Source organism: Patella vulgata, chromosome 7, assembly GCF_932274485.2.
Source record: "Patella vulgata chromosome 7, xgPatVulg1.2, whole genome shotgun sequence".
NCBI classification, from domain to species: Eukaryota; Metazoa; Mollusca; class Gastropoda; family Patellidae; genus Patella; species Patella vulgata.
This window is the reverse complement of record NC_065885.2, coordinates 1,092,042-1,111,364: the sequence shown is the minus strand read 5'-3', so window position 1 is coordinate 1,111,364 and position 19,323 is coordinate 1,092,042. Positions and strand designations below refer to the sequence as shown.

The window sequence follows — 19,323 nt, the reverse complement described above, 5'->3', positions numbered from 1 at the left end:
TCGGGCAGGGTGTGCATCCATAAGATGACACTTTTCACTGACCAGCTGAGGGAGACAGTTTGTTAGCTTGAACAATGTGTACAGTATAGTCAATCGGGGGGGGGGGGGGGTCAGTAAGGCAGTATCATGGGCTGCAGTTAAGGGTTCTTGGGTGAAACCGTGTCAGGGCCTGAAAGACATTTAATGTAAATATTTATGACAAATATTGCCAAGTTGACAAATATTCGCTAAATTCCAGCTGTATTTATTTGTATTGGTCCATTAAAGATCCAAACAGGTAGACACATTTTTCGAGGGTATTACACCGGGCAAGTTAAATCTACGTGTAAAAATCTTGAAAGTTTTATCGCACCCACTAAATAAACAGCAACCAATCATGGAGACTGGTATAACAAATAATTTGGGTTAGTTTATTTTTACATACAAAATACGGGCTGTATTCATCTACATACTACTTTGAGAAACTCGTATCCAAACCTAAAGCCCATTAAATTTCATTTCATTTGTATCTAAAACACAGTAAACACTTTATAAATATATATCAGCTATAGTGATGAATTACTTAATACAGATCAGCTATAGTGATGAATTGCCATATATAGATCAGCTATAGTGATGAATTACTTGATATAGATCAGCTATAGTGATGTCTCACTTAATATAGACCAGCTACAATGTATCTAAAACACAGTAAACACTTTATAAATATAGATCAGCTATAGTGATGAATTACTTAATATAGATCAGCTATAGTGATGAATTTCCATATATAGATCAGCTATAGTGATGAATTACTTGATATAGATCAGATATAGTGATGACTCACTTAATATAGACCAGCTACAATGATGAATTACTAACTATAAATCAGTTATAGTGATAAGATACTAAATATAGGACAGGCGTAGTGCTGCGTTACTAAATATAGATAAGTTAAATTACTAAAGATTAGTTGTAGCGATAACTGAATAAATATAGATCAGTTGTAGTGATGATAGCGATAACGATAGTGTTTATTTCTACGACGGGGTTTTACTCTTTTAATATCCATTAGTTTCAATATAACTTCTATGTTGAAGTTGTTGTTGGAATCTAGAAAACCATTGTCTTGGTTTGTTAATATGTCCCACGTAATAAAATTGGGCAAGCCCCACCCTTCGTTATCCTAAAACATTTTTAAACTACATGTAAGCTGCCTTGTCTCCGATTTATTTTCATCTTTATGGTTGATCAGTTCCAGGGAGAAATCAACTTTACACGATAAAATATCGGAACGTCGAACTGTTTCGTTCAAACATAGAAAAAGACTCAACATTTCGTGTTTTATTGATTTGCCAGGCAACATTTTCTCTGCAGAGACAAACCACGGTAAACCGTGAAATGTTGTAACAGAACTATATAAATCATTACCAGGTTCTAACTGATTTATATTAAATGTTGTAATAAATCTTGTTTCATGGTGTATATCTACTTCACCGAGTTGTTCTCGTAGAACTGGCTCATTCATGTCCCCTCCTTTAAATGATGGATACATGACATCTGGGATATTAAACTTTCTGGAACGGCATTCGTCTGCTTCCTGGCGCACATTTGGCAATCTCTCCAAAACTTGAACAATTGAGGTATCTTCTAGAATACTGGTGGAAAGTTTGACACCAGATTGCAAATCTTCAGTTAAACCTTTAATGTCTGTCATCAGCTTTGTGAATTTTTCATTTTCATCGTTGCAGGTTTTTTGGATTTCGTCTTTTATGTTTTCTCCAATTTCGTGAATTTTAGCACAAATTTTTCTGACATGCGTATCAACATTCCTACGGGCTGTTTTGGCCGTTTTTTCCACTTCAGATGATTTACTTTGTAAAGATGTTAAATGATTTTGAAGTTTGTTGATATGTTCTTCTATTTCTACTGTTAATGTTTTTAGTTCGTCTCTGATTTGTTCGCGCACATCGTCCTCTTGTAGATCCAGAAACGTGTGTCCGTTGTGATCTTTGAGAAAGCATTGAAGGCAGATCGCCACCAAACAATCTTTACAATAGGTTTTTGTTTTCTTTCTCGGATGCTTTGGACAGAAATCTACAGGGTGTACGGGCGTGCCTCTTGAATTCTCAGGTATATCTTCTTTCACATCAGAAACTGGTTTCTCAAAGGTAATTTCCTTTAATCCTTGTTCGGAAATTCCATCTATCTTGACAACGATGTGTCCTTTACAACCATCAAACTTATCATGTGTTGATTTACACGATTCACATAAATGTTGTTGACAATCGCGACATCGACATGTGGCTTGAATATTTAAACACACGTCACATTGTTGAATGTGTAGAGTTGAGGCATTCTCCATTTGCTGCTTAGATGAAAATTCATTCATACCACCTAAAGGAACAATAATATTCTGACGGCACAGTGGGCAAGGAAACTGACCATTAGCTGAGGTTTTGTGAACGTAATCCTCTAGACAGTTGTAACAGAAAGAATGTTGACAGTCAATAATTTTAGGTTCCTGAAAGTCATTTAAACAAATACTGCATACTTCATGATCTGTCTGTTCAGCCATTGTGTTTTATTAAAATGAATGTTTATCAAGTTGTTGTACAGTAATAAATCCTGGTAATATCCAATATTCAGTTCCTCTTCAAACAAAGTGCCTTTTCTCAGACCCAAATATGTCCGTTCCCAACCCGTTGCAGGGATCCCAAATGACTCTAACCATCGATTCAAACACACCAGTCTGGTCTAATTAATGCTTCCACTTTCAAACGAATTCTTGTTGTTTAGCTGACGGTGCCCTTATCCTATAGAGTGACTATAGACAGACAACTTGTGAAATCGGCGGCGAATACACTCATGTCCATCACCGACGCGCATGAGTGCAACTTGATATAGCATTGTTTCATGTGTGGACAGTACAAAGTACAAGTTACAAGGCTTAAATAGTGAAGTGGCTAGGGAATAGATTCGTCTTTTTTTCCCATCATAATGCCTCGCTCGCCTTGACAATTTTCGAGTCGCATGTTCAACTGGCTTTTTGGGTCGATTTTAAGGCTCTTTTTCAACGAGTTCCGAACGTTTACTTTGACGAAAATATCAGCCAAATAGCTCTTGGAATGGCTACAGATGCAAGGAAATGACGGATTATTTCCTTGGGGGGACCTCCCCCCCCCCCCCCCCAAAAAAAAAAATTCCCCTTTCAGCGGCGTGCCCCGTCTCCGCGGTCAGTGCCCTCATTTTGCGGCGCCCCCTTTTTCAAAATTCTTAGATCCGCCCCTGGTATAGAGCATGACAAGTTTTTCTTCTTCTGAAATTCTAGAAGTCTCACTTCTACTCACTTCTATGTTAAATTCAAACCTTTTTGTTTTTAATAGAATAGTTACTTGCGTTTGCGGCCAAAATATGGGGGGGGGGGAGCTTGGGGGGGCTAAAGCCCCCCTCCTTAGCCGGGCCTGATGGAGACCTTTAGTCTAGCGAGCCAGCGTCTTACTCGCAGAGCCACCGCGGATCCCTACACACAATTACAAAGTCTATGAATGCATAATGTAGACACAAAGAGTGAACATCAACTTACCAAATATTACAGCGCCATAGGCGATCTTTTCAAAATGCAGATCAAATATTCGCCACGAAGGTAGTGTCAAAATGTAGATCAAATTATGAATTAATTATCATTGCTGAAGATATGATAAAAAGTATTAGAATCTATTTGAAGTCAAGATATGACACTTATTACATACCAAGATATGACAGAGAAATAAATCAGTAGCTGTTTTCCATACGTATGTTTATACATGTAGTTTATGTATCTACCCAGTTACTAAATGACACTTAAAGAATATGGATATTATTAGTTGATCGGCTCTAGTGAATTTTGCTTAAGTTTATTTGGGAACTTAAAACGAAACGAAACCACAAGCGGACCGAAGTATTCACTGGCTGATATTATCCTTGGATATGCTCTGGTGGAACTGCACGGTTTCCCAGGTGTGATCCCGGTTGCAGTCGGCGGTACATGACTGCTGGTCTGGCAAGGAACAGTACATAGACATGATGAAAAGGAAATATAGTAACATACTTAAAGTGGACCTAGTGTTAATCCGACTGAATTCAAGTCAGATTATCTTACGGTTTTCATTCTTGAATTAGATGGTAAATAGTTTGACTACATATTAACCAGGATTAAACGATCAAAATGTAGATATGGTCCAAAGAATGCTTATGACAGAAATGTCCATAAAATCTGTGTAATATAATTCCATATACCAGAGTCACTGTGGCTCACATTATATAGAAACTGAATTACAGATATGAAATGAAATGGGGGTTCAGCTCTGTATTACAGTACAATATCTATCAGAGTAGACTAGTCATATCAACATAATATCGCGTTGTATGATTTGTTTTTGCTTTGAAGAGCAGAGTGGGTTCCAGGCCTTTTAATTATGACCAGAATATTATTTCTGTAGAGACACTGGGAAAAACACAGCATTTTGAATATCATCAATTGGGCTTAGAAAATGATAAAACAATTCCTAAATCTTCTACTTCGAATGACTTGAGATTCTCGTTCGCTAATTCTGAACAAGAAGACGATATTAACATGTCAACATCTTCATGGAATAAGAAACGAGCTTAATCTGTTATAATTTCAACGAATATGTGTCAAATATCAAACATATCGAAAATACACGCAGGTTATTATTTTAAATGTAGACAAAACAGAGTAAAGCCAATTGACATTTTATTTATTAAAATTGAGATAACATATAAATAAGGACGGAACAGTTTTATTGTAGACATCAGGTTAATAATAATAATATAATAATTTATCATTTATATAGGGCCGAATATCCAACGCAAGTGTTGCTCAGTGGCGCTTTACAAATACAATTTGTAAAATCGAAAAATACACAAACATAATACATTTTACACTCAGAGACAAGCGATTGTAGCACATATAAAACACTCAATATATAAATCAACACTTGAAGGCACTCTGGAAAAGGACGGTTTTAAGGGGTTTTCGAAACGTAGATTAAAACAATAAGCGCTGTTTAGATAATCTATAATATTTGATACGGCCATTTTATTGGTCAATATCCAAAGACGAATTATTGCTTGAATAGACAAGAACGAATTAATGGTCAATAGACAAGGACGAATTATTGGGAGAATCGAATAGTATGATAACTATTTATATCCAGTTCCAACTATCTTTATAGCCATTCTAAATAATCACCAGATTATAAACTAGATATCACTTCAAATTAGTTTTATCTATCGATTATATTTGCGTGTGGAAATTTAACAGGAGATGTGGATATTAGTGTTATTATCTCTAGATTTTATAATAATCGAGGAGATGTATATTTTTAAAAGTATTTATTTCGCAATTTACTATTGGAGAAGTCTGAAATCTCAGAAGTGCCAACTAGGGAAGAAAAAATACCACTTTTGGTCTTTTCATCTTAAAAGTTTATTTTTGAGGCAAGCGCAGAAATGCAATTGCTTTTTGTGATACAATAAAAAAACGAGGCATAAAATTTAAATTTTCTGGGGAATATTGGTGTATGTCGGGTAGGTAATTTCAAATTTGTGCATCTGAAAATGACCATGGTCAACTTCAGAAAAGGTTTGTCTCAAGAACGAACATTAAATCAAGTCATTCGAATGGCTTGTGTGGTGTGCATCCCATTAGCTAGATAGGAGTTACCCCCCTTATACCGGTGTTGTTGTTTTTTTTAAATAAATCCTACTTTCCGTGTAGTAAAGAGTCTCAGTTACAGCAAAACATGTCTTAATTAGAATGACTTATTGCAATGGGTATGACTTATGCCGATTTGGTTTGGGACTTCGCCTTTAAAATTAAATCTACGCGGTAATTACTACGAGATAAATTTGTCTGTTACAAATCACCGCATGTAATAGTTCTCACATACATTAGGAATGATTATTTTATATTGTAGGGTGTATTAAAGATTATTTGTTTACTGCCACAGTGGGGAAGGGTGTGGCTGAGGGGGACTAAAGAAAAACATGGTGATAATGGTACGGTTTTAGTACGTGGAGATAAACTGACCTCTAACGTTTGGTCAGAATGCTATAGGTGAAAGTCCTCGTGCATAATTTTATAAGTCAATCCTCTGGAAATGAAATTAGGTTTACTCCCCCCCCCCCCCCACCTCCTCCCCTTTTCAACACCAACCCAGATAATGAAGACGTGTATACTCCATGCAATGTGCTATGAAGGACATGTGGGCGGACATTTCCTCCTACTCTTCATGGAATTCCAACGTATACACGGGACCACGGTTTATCGTCCCATCCAGGCAACTAGACGGTCTTCCTGGCTAGACTCTCCTTCCTGCACCACTGAGAGTGCAAATAAATCAACCTGGACAATCACCAGGACCTTTCTTGGTGGAGCCCGGACCTTCTGGTTAGTCTCATTAACTGAGAAACCGCGGTTCACAGTTGCCCCGGTGCGGAGTCTCTGATTTTCACTGGCGCGTGACCCAACCTTATATTCATCCTGTCACCTATCACCATCCATCTTCCATAGGCAAATATAAGAATAACAATCGACAAGGATAAATAAACATTTATGTATTTATAATATTATTATCATGCTTCTACGTTTAGTTGATTAAATAGAATTCATCATTATTCAATAACAACTGGGGTTATTTGCCGTCTATGTCAAGATCTTCAAGGAAAAGGAAAGCAGCTTAATCTGTTGTAATTTCAAAATCAGGGGCGGATCCAGACGGGGGGTTTGGGGGTCGACCCCCCCCCCCCCCCCCCCCCCTGTTCAGCTACATATTTTTTTTTGGTAAATCAAATCTTTTTATGAGAAGTTTCTCTACCGTGTGCTTTATCCTTTATCGTCAGATGTGGGACAGGATGGGCACTCAAAGCGCGAGATAATGAAATAGACATTATGTGATATCACAATTGATGCTTTGCATCCATGAAATTGAATCACAATGTCATTGTATTAATTCATAATAACAATTTCCCGGTTTAAAAAGCTCAATGTGTGTGTGTATACACGCCATAATGACGATAGAGGCAATGCGTGGGGGGGGGGGGAGATACATTGTCTTAGGAACCTGGCAAACCCCCTCCTGCAAAAATTCCTGGATCCGCCCCTGAAAACATATGTAAGAAATATCTAATATATCAGAAACACACATAAATAATGAATATTATTTTAAATGCGCCGCTTTAAAAAAAATACAACACAGCCGAAAACCAATAGGCATTTTCCTTTTGGAAATTGAGATAGTATTATATTAGATAATAAATTAAAACGATAAGCGCTATTTAGATAAGCTATAATATTTGAAACGGTCATTTTATAACTATTACTAAATCAAGTGGACCCATGATTTGAATATGATAAAAGTTTATCTGGCCACACTATAGATAAACAGTAATCAAACAGGAAGGCTGACAATATCGTATTTTATAACAAATTATTTTAGATTTATTCATTAGATTTTACTTGACTTTTGTTTTTCTATATAAACAAATATAGGCTATATTCATCTATAATTATATTACTTCTGGATAACTCATATCCAAAACATGACATGTTCCTGGTCTAAAAAAATGAAATCAACGCAATCTAGTTAATATTGACCCTAACAACACAGACACATATGTATACATGTATTATATTTCTGTTAATTAAATTATATTTCTGTTAATTAAATTATATTTCTGTTAATTAAATTATATTTCTGCTAATTAAAGATACATTATGTAAAATCTAGATAAAGAACTGGCAATTCTTGCTATAATAGTTCGAAAATAGATAATGTAAAATGAATATATAGAAAATTTCATTCGAATGACCCTATTGCGAGCCTTTGAAGGTTTGACCAGACGTGTGCAATTATTTCAACCACCCCACTGGTTGTTTGAAGCTAAGTCTTGCTCCTCCATTTTTAGCTTAAATCAAAATACCGCTGAACTGTTCTAATCTGTTTAATATCGGAGAAATCCGATGCCATCTGGAATTGATTATGGCCTGGATAAGTTAATTAATGTCTAATTAATAATTTAGAAAACATTTCAGGCCTAAAGAAAGACCTGCAATAGACAGATTTAGCTCTTGCATAATGTATGTTTAAACAGTAGATTTATAATTATTTATATTTCAACAACGTTTGTCTCTTTTTAACATCCATTAGTTTCAATATAACTTGTATGTTGAAGTTGTTGTCGGAATCTAGAAAACCATTGCCTTGGTTTGTTAATATGTCCCAGGTAATACAATTCTCAAATCCCCGCCCTAGGTCATCTTGAAAGTCTTTTAAACTATTTGTACCGTGTTCTGTCACCGATTTATTTTCATCTCTATGGTTGATCAGTTCCAGGAAGAAATCAACTTGACATGATAGAATATCTGAACATCGACCTGTTTTATTTAAACATAGATAAAAGCCTGGATCGATAGTCGGCATTTTCTGTACCAAGACACACCACGGTAAACCATGAAACGTTGTAACAGAACTATATACACTTTCAGCAGATTTGAACTGATTTATATTAAATGTCGTAATAAATCTTGTTTCATGTTGTATACATGTATCTACATGTACTTCACCGAGTTGTTCTCGTAGAACTGTCTCATTTATCTCCGCTTCTTTAAAAGATGGATACAATACATCAGGGATATTTAACTTTCTGGAACGACATTCATCCGCTTCCTGGCGCACGTTTGGCAATCTCTCCAAAACTTGAACAATTGAGGTATCTTCTAGAATACTGGTGGAAAGTTTGACACCAGATTGCAAATCTTCAGTTAGACCTTTAATGTCGGTCATCAGCTTTGTGAATTTTTCATTTTCATCGCTGTAGGTTTTCTGGATTTCTTCTTTTACGTTTTCTCCCATTTCGTGAACTTTATCACAAATGTTTCTGACATGCGTATCAACGTTCTCACAAGCCGATTTGGCTGCTTCTTCCACTTCAGATAATTTACTTTGTAAAGATGTTGAATGATTTTGAAGTTTGTTGATATGTTCTTCTATTTCTACTTTCAGTTTATTTAGTTCGTCTCTGATTTGTTCTCGCACATCATCTTCTTGTAGATCCAGATAGGTATGTCCGTTGTGGTCCTTGAGAAAGCATTTAAAGCAGACCGCCACCAAACAATCTTTACAGTAGGTTTTAGTTTTCTTTTTCGGGTGATTTGGACAGAAATCGGCGGGGTGTACGGGTGCGCCTCTTGAATTCTCAGATATATCTTCTTTAACATCACAAGCTGGTTGCTCAAAGGTACTTTCCTTTAATCCTTGTTCTGAAATTCCATCTATCTTGACAACGATGTGTCCTTTACAGCCAACCAACTTATCGTGTGTTGATTTACACGATTCACATAAATGTTGTTGACAATCGCGACATCGACATGTTGCTTGAATATTAAAACACACATCACATTGGTGAATTTGTAGAGTTGAGTCATTCTCCATTTGCTGCTTAGATGAAAATTGATTCACACCACCTAAAGGAACAATAATATTCTGACGGCACAGTGGGCAAGGAAACTGACCATTAGTTGAGATTTTGTGAACGTAATCCTCTAGACAGTTGTAACAGAAAGAATGTTGACAGTCAATAATTTTAGGTTCCTGAAAGTCATTTAAACAAATACTGCATACTTCATGATCTGTCTGTTCAGCCATTGTGTTTTATTAAAATGATTGTTTATCAAGTTATTGTACAGTAATAAATCCTGGTAATATCCAATTTTCAGCCATCTTCAAACAAACACGTAGCACAAACAAGATATACAAGTCTAGACACGTGAACGTCCACTTTGTTGATAGCTTAATTGTATACTAATACTTTAAAGCAATGACTTCTTTTCACACAGTTGGCTGTATGCTGTCTATGTCCTTTACTTTCAGTCCATTACATCCCGACACATAATAATGTTTTACACGACTACTATATCAACAATAATTGTCCAATATAAGTACTATGATGTTATGAAAACAACATCCACCATTACTAAGAAAATCTACTTTTACTTTCACTTTCTCTGAAAATATAAAACTTCCGGTTATCTCATTCGGCAAACCTCGGCAGATTCTACGATGTAGGGTACCGAAATCTGCTGATGTTTGCCGAGTGCCGAATATCTATATTACTTGATCGTTCCCCGTCCATTTCTTACAAAATGTGGACATATCTTGCATGGCAACCCCTTGTTTCAACTGACAATAGCAGTGAATTATTTGATGGGTAAGGGGCACAAGGAAAGAGTATAAATAAAACTCTATCCCGTCGTTTTTCTAATTACCTAATATGTCATAGATACAACAGACATGAGATGGACTTGAAATAAAGATCGACCGTTCAGTTATCTAATCGCGACCCTCGCAACCGCGGGTCTCTTAACCCTGAGAACAGTATACAGAGGCCCTTTTTTTACTGCTGAAAGTGCCTTTTCTCAGACCCAAATATGTCCGTTCCCAACCCGTTGCAGGGATCCCAAATGACTCTAACCATCGATTCAAACACACCAGTCTGGTCTAATTAATGCTTCCACTTTCAAACGAATTCTTGTTGTTTAGCTGACGGTGCCCTTATCCTATAGAGTGACTATAGACAGACATCTTGTGAAATCGGCGGCGTATACACTCATGTCCATCACCGACACGCATGGGTGCAACTTGATGTAGCATTGTTTTATGTGTGGACAGTACAAAGTACAAGTTACAAGGCTTAAATAGTGAAGTGGCTAGGGAATAGATTCGTCTTTTTTCCCATCATAATGCCTCGCTCGCCTTGACAATTTTCGAGTCGCATGTTCAACTGGCTTTTTGGGTCGATTTTAAGGCTCTTTTTCAACGAGTTCCGAACGTTTACTTTGACGAAAATATCAGCCAAATAGCTCTTGGAATGGCTACAGATGCAAGGAAATGACGGATTAATTCCTTGGGGGGACCTCCCCCCCCCCCCCCAAAAAAAAAACAAAAAAAAATTCCCCTTTCAGCGGCGTGCCCCGTCTCCGCGGTCAGTGCCCTCATTTTGCGGCGCCCCCTTTTTCAAAATTCTTAGATCCGCCCCTGGTATAGAGCATGACAAGGTTTTCTTCTTCTGAAAGTCTACGTTTTAGAAGTCTCACTTCTACTCACTTCTATGTTAAATTCAAACCTTTTTGTTTTTAATAGAATGGTTACTTGCGTTTGCGGCCAAAATATTGGGGGGGGAGAGCTTGGGGGGGCTAAAGCCCCCCTCCTTCGCCGGGCCTGATGGAGACCTTTAGTCTAGCGAGCCAGCGTCTTACTCGCAGAGCCACCGCGGATCCCTACATACAATTACAAAGTCTATGAATGCATAATGTAGACACAAAGAGTGAACATCAACTTCACAAATACGACAGCGCCATAGGCGATCTTTTCAAAATGCAGATCAAATATTCGCCACGAAGGTAGTGTCAAAATGTAGATCAAATTATGAATTAATTATCATTGCTGAAGATACGATAAAGAGTATTAGAATCTATTTGAAGTCAAGATATGACACTTATTACATACCAAGATATGACAGAGAAATAAATCAGTAGCTGTTTTCCATACGTATGTTTATACATGTAGTTTATGTATCTACCCAGTTACTAAATGCCACTTAAAGAATATGGATATTATTAGTTTATCTGCTTTGTCTTTTCTAGTGAATTTTGCTTAAGTTTATTTGGGAACTTAAAACGAAACGAAACCACAAGCGGACTGAAGTATTCACTGGCTGATATTATCCTTGGATATGCTCTGGTGGAACTGCATGGGTTCCCAGGTGTGATCCCGGTTGCAGTCGGCGGTACATGACTGCTGGTCTGGCAAGGAACAGTACATAGACATGATGAAAAGGAAATATAGTAACATACTTAAAGTGGACCTAGTGTTAATCCGACTGAATCCAAGCCAGATTATCTTACGGTTTTCATTCTTGAATTAGATGGTAAATAGTTTGACTACATATTAACCAGGATTAAACGATCAAAATGTAGATATGGTCCAAAGAATTCTTATGACAGAAATGTCCATAAAATCTGTGTAATATAATTCCATATACCAGAGTCACTGTGGCTCACATTATATAGAAACTGAATTACAGATATGAAATGAAATGGGGTTCAGCTCTGTATTACAGTACAATATCCATCAGAGTAGACTAGTCATATCAACATAATATCGCGTTGTATGATTTGTTTTTGCTTTGAAGAGCAGAGTGGGTTCCAGGCCTTTTAATTATGACCAGAATATATTTCTGTAGAGACACTGGGAAAAACACAGCATTTTGAATATCATCAATTGGGCTTAGAAAATGATAAAACAATTCCTAAATCTTCTAATTCGAATGACTTGAGATTCTCGTTCGCTAATTCAGAACAAGAAGACGATATTAACATGTCAACATCTTCATGGAATAAGAAACGAGCTTAATCTGTTATAATTTCAACGAATATGTGTCAAATATCAAACATATCGAAAATACACGCAGGTTATTATTTTAAATGTAGACAAAAACAGAGTAAAGCCAATTGACATTTTATTTATTAAAATTGAAATAACATATAAATAAGGACGGAACAGTTTTATTGTAGACATCAAGTTAATAATAATAATATAATAATTTATCATTTATATAGGGCCGAATATCCAACACAAGTGTTGCTCAGTGGCGCTTTACAAATACAATTTGTAAAATCGAAAAATACACAAACATAATACATTTTACACTCAGAGACAAGCGATTGTAGCACATATAAAATACTCAATATATAAATCAACACTTGACGGCACTCTGGAAAAGGACGGTTTTAAGGGGTTTTCGAAACGTAGATTAAAACAATAAGCGCTGTTTAGATAATCTATAATATTTGATACGGCCATTTTATTGGTCAATATCCAAAGACGAATTATTGCTTGAATAGACAAGAACGAATTAATGGTCAATAGACAAGGACGAATTATTGGGAGAATCGAATAGTATGATAACTATTTATATCCAGTTCCAACTATCTTTATAGCCATTCTAAATAATCACCAGATTATAAACTAGATATCACTTCAAATTAGTTTTATCTATCGATTATATTTGCGTGTGGAAATTTAACAGGAGATGTGGATATTAGTGTTATTATCTCTAGATTTTATAATAATCGAGGAGATGTATATTTTTAAAAGTATTTATTTCGCAATTTACTATTGGAGAAGTCTGAAATCTCAGAAGTGCCAACTAGGGAAGAAAAAATACCACTTTTGGTCTTTTCATCTTAAAAGTTTATTTTTGAGGCAAGCGCAAAAATGCAATTGCTTTTTGTGATACAATAAAAAAACGAGGCATAAAATTTAAATTTTCTGGGGAATATTGGTGTATGTCGGGTAGGTAATTTCAAATTTGTGCATCTGAAAATGACCATGGTCAACTTCATAAAAGGTTTGTCTCAAGAACGAACATTAAATCAAGTCATTCGAATGGCTTGTGTGGTGTGCATCCCATTAGCTAGATAGGAGTTACCCCCCTTATACCGGTGTTGTTTTTTTAAAAATAAATCCTACTTTCCGTGTAGTAAAGAGTCTCAGTTACAGCAAAACATGTCTTAATTAGAATGACTTATTGCAATGGGTATGACTTATGCCGATTTGGTTTGGGACTTCGCCTTTAAAATTAAATCTACGCGGTAATTACTACGAGATAAATTTGTCTATTACAAATCACCGCATGTAATAGTTCTCACATACATTAGGAATGATTATTTTATATCGTAGGGTGTATTAAAGATTATTTGTTTACTGCCACAGTCGGGAAGGGTGTGGCTGAGGGGGACAAAAGAAAAACATGGTGATAATGGTACGGTTTTAGTACGTGGAGATAAACTGACCTCTAACGTTTGGTCAGAATGCTATAGGTGAAAGTCCTCGTGCATAATTTTATAAGTCAATCCTCTGGAAATGAAATTAGGTTTACTCCCCCCCCCACCTCCTCCCCTTTTCAACACCAACTCCATGCAATGTGCTATGAAGGACATGTGGGCGGACATTTCCTCCTACTCTTCATGGAATTCCAACGTATACACGGGACCACGGTTTATCGTACCATCCAGGCAACTAGACGGTCTTCCTGGCTAGACTCTCCTTCCTGCACCACTGAGAGTGCAAATAAATCAACCTGGACAATCACCAGGACCTTTCTTGGTGGAGCCCGGACCTTCTGGTTAGTCTCATTAACTGAGAAACCGCGGTTCACAGTTGCCCCGGTGCGGAGTCTCTGATTTTCACTGGCGCGTGACCCAACCTTATATTCATCCTGTCACCTATCACCATCCATCTTCCATAGGCAAATATAAGAATAACAATCGACAAGGATAAATAAACATTTATGTATTTATAATATTATTATCATGCTTCTACGTTTAGTTGATTAAATAGAATTCATCATTATTCAATAACAACTGGGGTTATTTGCCGTCTATGTCAAGATCTTCAAGGAAAAGGAAAGCAGCTTAATCTGTTGTAATTTCAAAATCAGGGGCGGATCCAGACGGGGGGTTTGGGGGTCGACCCCCCCCCCCCCCCCCTGTTCAGCTACATATTTTTTTTTTGTAAATCAAATCTTTTTATGAGAAGTTTCTCTACCGTGTGCTTTATCCTTTATCGTCAGATGTGGGACAGGATGGGCACTCAAAGCGCGAGATAATGATATAGACATTATGTGATATCACAATTGATGCTTTGCATCCATGAAATTGAATCACAATGTCATTGTATTAATTCATAATAACAATTTCCCGGTTTAAAAAGCTCAATGTGTGTGTGTATATACGCCATAATGACGATAGAGGCAATGCGTGGGGGGGGGGGGAGATACATTGTCTTAGGAACCTGGCAAACCCCCTCCTGCAAAAATTCCTGGATCCGCCCCTGAAAACATATGTAAGAAATATCTAATATATCAGAAACACACATAAATAATGAATATTATTTTAAATGCGCCGCTTTAAAAAAAATACAACACAGCCGAAAACCAATAGGCATTTTCCTTTTGGAAATTGAGATAGTATTATATTAGATAATAAATTAAAACGATAAGCGCTATTTAGATAATCTATAATATTTGAAACGGTCATTTTATAACTATTACTAAATCAAGTGGACCCATGATTTGAATATGATAAAAGTTTATCTGGCCACACTATAGATAAACAGTAATCAAACAGGAAGGTTGACAATATCGTATTTTATAACAAATTATTTTAGATTTATTCATTAGATTTTACTTGACTTTTGTTTTTCTATATAAACAAATATAGGCTATAATCATCTAGAATATATTACTTCTGGATAACTCATATCCAAAACATGTCAAGTTCCTGGTCTAAAAAAATGAAATCAACGCAATCTAGTTAATATTGACCCTAACAACACAGACACATATGTATACATGTATTATATTTCTGTTAATTAAATTATATTTCTGTTAATTAAATTATATTTCTGCTAATTAAATTATATTTCTGTTAATTAAATTATATTTCTGTTAATTAAATTATATTTCTGCTAATTAAATTATATTTCTGTTAATTAAATTATATTTCTGCTAATTAAAGATACATTATGTAAGATATAGATAAAGAACTGGACATTCGTGCTATAATAGTTCGAAAATAGATGATGTAAAATGAATATATAGAAAAATTCATTCAAATGACCCTATTGCGAGCCTTTGAAGGTTTGACATGACGTGTGCAATTATTTCAACCACCCCACTGGTTGTTTGAAGCTACGTCTTGCTCCTCCATTTTTAGCTTAAATCAAAATATCGCTGAACTGTTCTAATCTGTTTAATATCGGAGAAATCCGATGCCATCTGGAATTGATTATGGCCTGGATAAGTTAATTAATGTCTAATTAATAATTTAGAAAACATTTCAGGCCTAAAGAAAGACCTGCAATAGACAGATTTAGCTCTTGCATAATGTATGTTTAAACAGTAGATTTATAATTATTTATATTTCAACAACGTTTGTCTCTTTTTAACATCCATTAGTTTCAATATAACTTGTATGTTGAAGTTGTTGTCGGAATCTAGAAAACCATTGCCTTGGTTTGTTAATATGTCCCAGGTAATAAGATTGTTACATCCCCGCCCTGGGCTATCTTGAAAGTATTTTAAACTACGTTTACCGTGTCTTGTCATCGATTTATTTTCATCTGTATGGTTGATCAGTTCCAGTGAGAAATCAACTTGACATGATAAAATATCTGAAATTTGACCTGTTTTATTTAAACATAGATAAACACCCAACATTTCAGGTTTTCTTGATTCGTAAGGCAACATTTTCTCTGCAGAGACACACCACGGTAAACCATGAAATGTTGTAACAGAACTATATAAATCATTACCAGATTTGAACTGATTAATATTAAATGTATTAATAAATCTTGTTTCATGGTGTATACTTGTATCTACATCTACTTTACCAAGTTGTTCTCGTAGAACTGTCTCATTTATCTCCGTTTCTGTAAACAATGGATACATTACATCCGGGATATTAAACTTTCTGGAACGACATTGGTCCGCTTCCTGGCGCACGTTTGGCAATCTCTCCAAAACTTGAACAATTGAGGTATCTTCTAAAATACTGGTGGAAAGTTTGACACCAGATTCCAAATCTTCAGTCAGGGTTTTAATGTCTGTCATCAGCTTTGTGAATTTTTCATTTTCATCGCTGTAGGTTTTCTGGATTTCTTCTTTTACGTTTTCTCCCATTTCGTGAACTTTATCACAAATGTTTCTGACATGCGTATCAACATTCTCACAAGCCGATTTGGCTGCTTCTTCCACTTCAGATAATTTACTTTGTAAAGATGTAGAATGATTTTGAAGTTTGTTGATATGTTCTTCTATTTCTACTTTTAATGTTTTTAGTTCGTCTCTGATTTGTTCTCGCACATCATCTTCTTGTAGATCCAGATAGGTATGTCCGTTGTGGTCCTTGAGAAAGCATTTAAAGCAGACCGCCACCAAACAATCTTTACAGTAGGTTTTTGTTTTCTTTTTCGGGTGATTTGGACAGAAATCGGCGGGGTGTACGGGTGCGCCTCTTGAATTCTCAGATATATCTTCTTTCAAATCAGAAACTGGTTTCTCAGTGGTAATTTCCTTTAATCCTTGTTCGGAAATTCCATCTATCTTGACAACGACGTGTCCTTTACAAACAGCCAACTTATCATGCGTTGATTTACATGACTCACATAAATGTTGTTGACAGTCGCGACATCGACATGTTGCTTGAATATTTAAGCACACATCACATTGTTGAATCTGTAGAGTTGAGGCATTCTCCATTTGCTGCTTAGATGAAAATTCATTCACACCACCTAAAGGAACAATAATATTCTGCCGACAAACTGGACAAAGAAACTGGCCATTAGTTGATGTTCTGTGAACGTAATCTTCTAGACAGTTGTAGCAGAAAGAATGTTGACAGTCGATAATTTTAGGTTCATGAAAGTCATTTAAACAAATACTGCATACTTCACGATCTGTCTGTTCAGCCATTATGTTTTATTAAAATAAGCTAAGACAGAATATTTATCAAGTTATTGTCCATTACAACTAATGACAAGATCCACCCCCTTCCACACCATACAAACATTTAACACAGACAGGATATTCAAGTCTATCCCCATAAATGATCACCTTGTTGATAGCTGTAAAAAGCATGACTTCATTTCGTTCTCACACTGCTGGCTGTATGGTGTTTATATCCTCTACTTTCAGTCTATATCATCCCGACACAGAATAATATTTTACACTAAATTGTATAAATGTTCAATATAAATACTATGAACGTTACCGAGGATCTCTACTGGTACAGAGAATAGTCTACTTTCACTTTCACTTTCGCTGGAAATGAATATAACTTTCGCTTATCTATATTACTCGATCGTCCAGGCGGTGGCGACCACACCTGTCTTATCAAACTAACCGAGGTCCCGTGTACACATTGGCATGCACGTAATAGATCCTTGTCCGGGCAAAATTTCCCTCATAGCACACTGTATGGCGTTTGCCCGTCTTCATTAGCCTAGTTAGGAGCAGAACAGTAGGACGTTAAACTCCCTTTCATTTCATTCATCAGTCTCAATAAACTGTTTTATCATATTCAAGGGACACAACTCTTCAACTACAATGATCTTCAACAGTTATGTTTTTATATAATAAAAAAAAACGATGTTATTTAATTCAATCATGTACGATTTACTCGTTAGAGGGCTGGGGTTGTAGGTTAGGTAGTTTTTAAAAAAACGTCTGTTGTTATAATGTAGTGGGTGCATTGCAAGCAGACAATCTAGCTTCCAAAAATGGAGGGTCGAGAAAGTTTCCCTGAATTTTTCAGACAGGGCGTCTGACAAGTACAGCGTCTAATCGTTCGACACGGTGTTGGTGCCAAGTACTGATACCAGGCAATATTCATCCGGAATATTTCGGAAAAGAGAAAAATAGAGAAGTGGGATTTAACGTCCACTCGACACAAACTAGGTCATTTCGGGACTAACACATGGTTCAATTTTATTTCAACAATTCGCTAGCGCGTAGGGGTCTTTAGCAGTGGGAGGAAACCGGAGGACCCGGAGAAAAACCCACGAGGTTGCACAGGCAACGACAGTTGACTCAATAACAGACCTTATGATACAGCTCACACGTGCTAACCATTGGGCCATCCAACTCCCCAATGACGTAAAGGAATTAGGGCGTTATAAAACAGATTTTCCGAGCAGCCATTATCTATACTTTATTGAGAACGAGGAATATCGAAACCCAGCAGTTTTAATAAAATTGTAGAAACAAACTATTTACGATCAAGAAAGAAACACAACAGAGAAGTCCGGTATATCTACAATTGGTGGTACTAATTATCAGGGCTCTATAAAAGTTGAGTGTGCCTGCGCACACACTTGAAAATGTGCCTGCAGGGTCATACTGAAACACAGGGATGTAGCCATGATTTGGTGAGCTGAGCGAGCCCAAAAAAATTTTGGGAGGGGGGCGTGGTCTTTTATGAAAATTAAACCCTTCTTTGTGTATTTTCAGAGCATCTGCTGCCTTTTGTATTTGGTTCAGTGCAAATCAAATTTCCATTTATATATTCAAATTTTAACAAATTCACTTAATTTTCATCAATGATACAGGGATCTAAAAACTTTTTGACACCACCCGACCGAGCATTAAATTGTCCCGCCCCACTCTGTTTCTCTGGATAGATAAGTTGAGGACCTTTCGGTATTTGTTGTTTTGTTGGGG

General features: G+C 36.3%; 4 protein-coding genes across 4 annotated transcripts in view; all 4 read right to left on the bottom strand.

Annotated features, from left to right (window-relative positions):
- The window catches only part of LOC126828672 (tripartite motif-containing protein 45-like), a 57,796-nt gene that overhangs the window by 15,027 nt on the left and 23,446 nt on the right, over nt 1-19,323 (bottom strand). The gene's annotated exons all lie outside the window — the stretch shown is intronic.
- LOC130013644 (E3 ubiquitin-protein ligase TRIM33-like) lies at nt 845-2,638 on the bottom strand. The gene has a single exon (XM_056102486.1). The coding sequence runs from the start codon at nt 2,555-2,557 to the stop codon at nt 1,166-1,168; it is 1,392 nt and encodes a 463-aa protein (XP_055958461.1). The 5' UTR covers nt 2,558-2,638; the 3' UTR covers nt 845-1,165.
- Nucleotides 6,802-9,821, bottom strand: LOC130013643 (E3 ubiquitin-protein ligase TRIM33-like). The gene has a single exon (XM_056102484.1). The coding sequence runs from the start codon at nt 9,687-9,689 to the stop codon at nt 8,148-8,150; it is 1,542 nt and encodes a 513-aa protein (XP_055958459.1). The 5' UTR covers nt 9,690-9,821; the 3' UTR covers nt 6,802-8,147.
- Nucleotides 15,601-18,183, bottom strand: LOC130013642 (E3 ubiquitin-protein ligase TRIM33-like). Its single transcript, XM_056102483.1, has one exon. It carries the CDS (start codon nt 17,575-17,577, stop codon nt 16,018-16,020), a length of 1,560 nt encoding a protein of 519 aa, XP_055958458.1. The 5' UTR covers nt 17,578-18,183; the 3' UTR covers nt 15,601-16,017.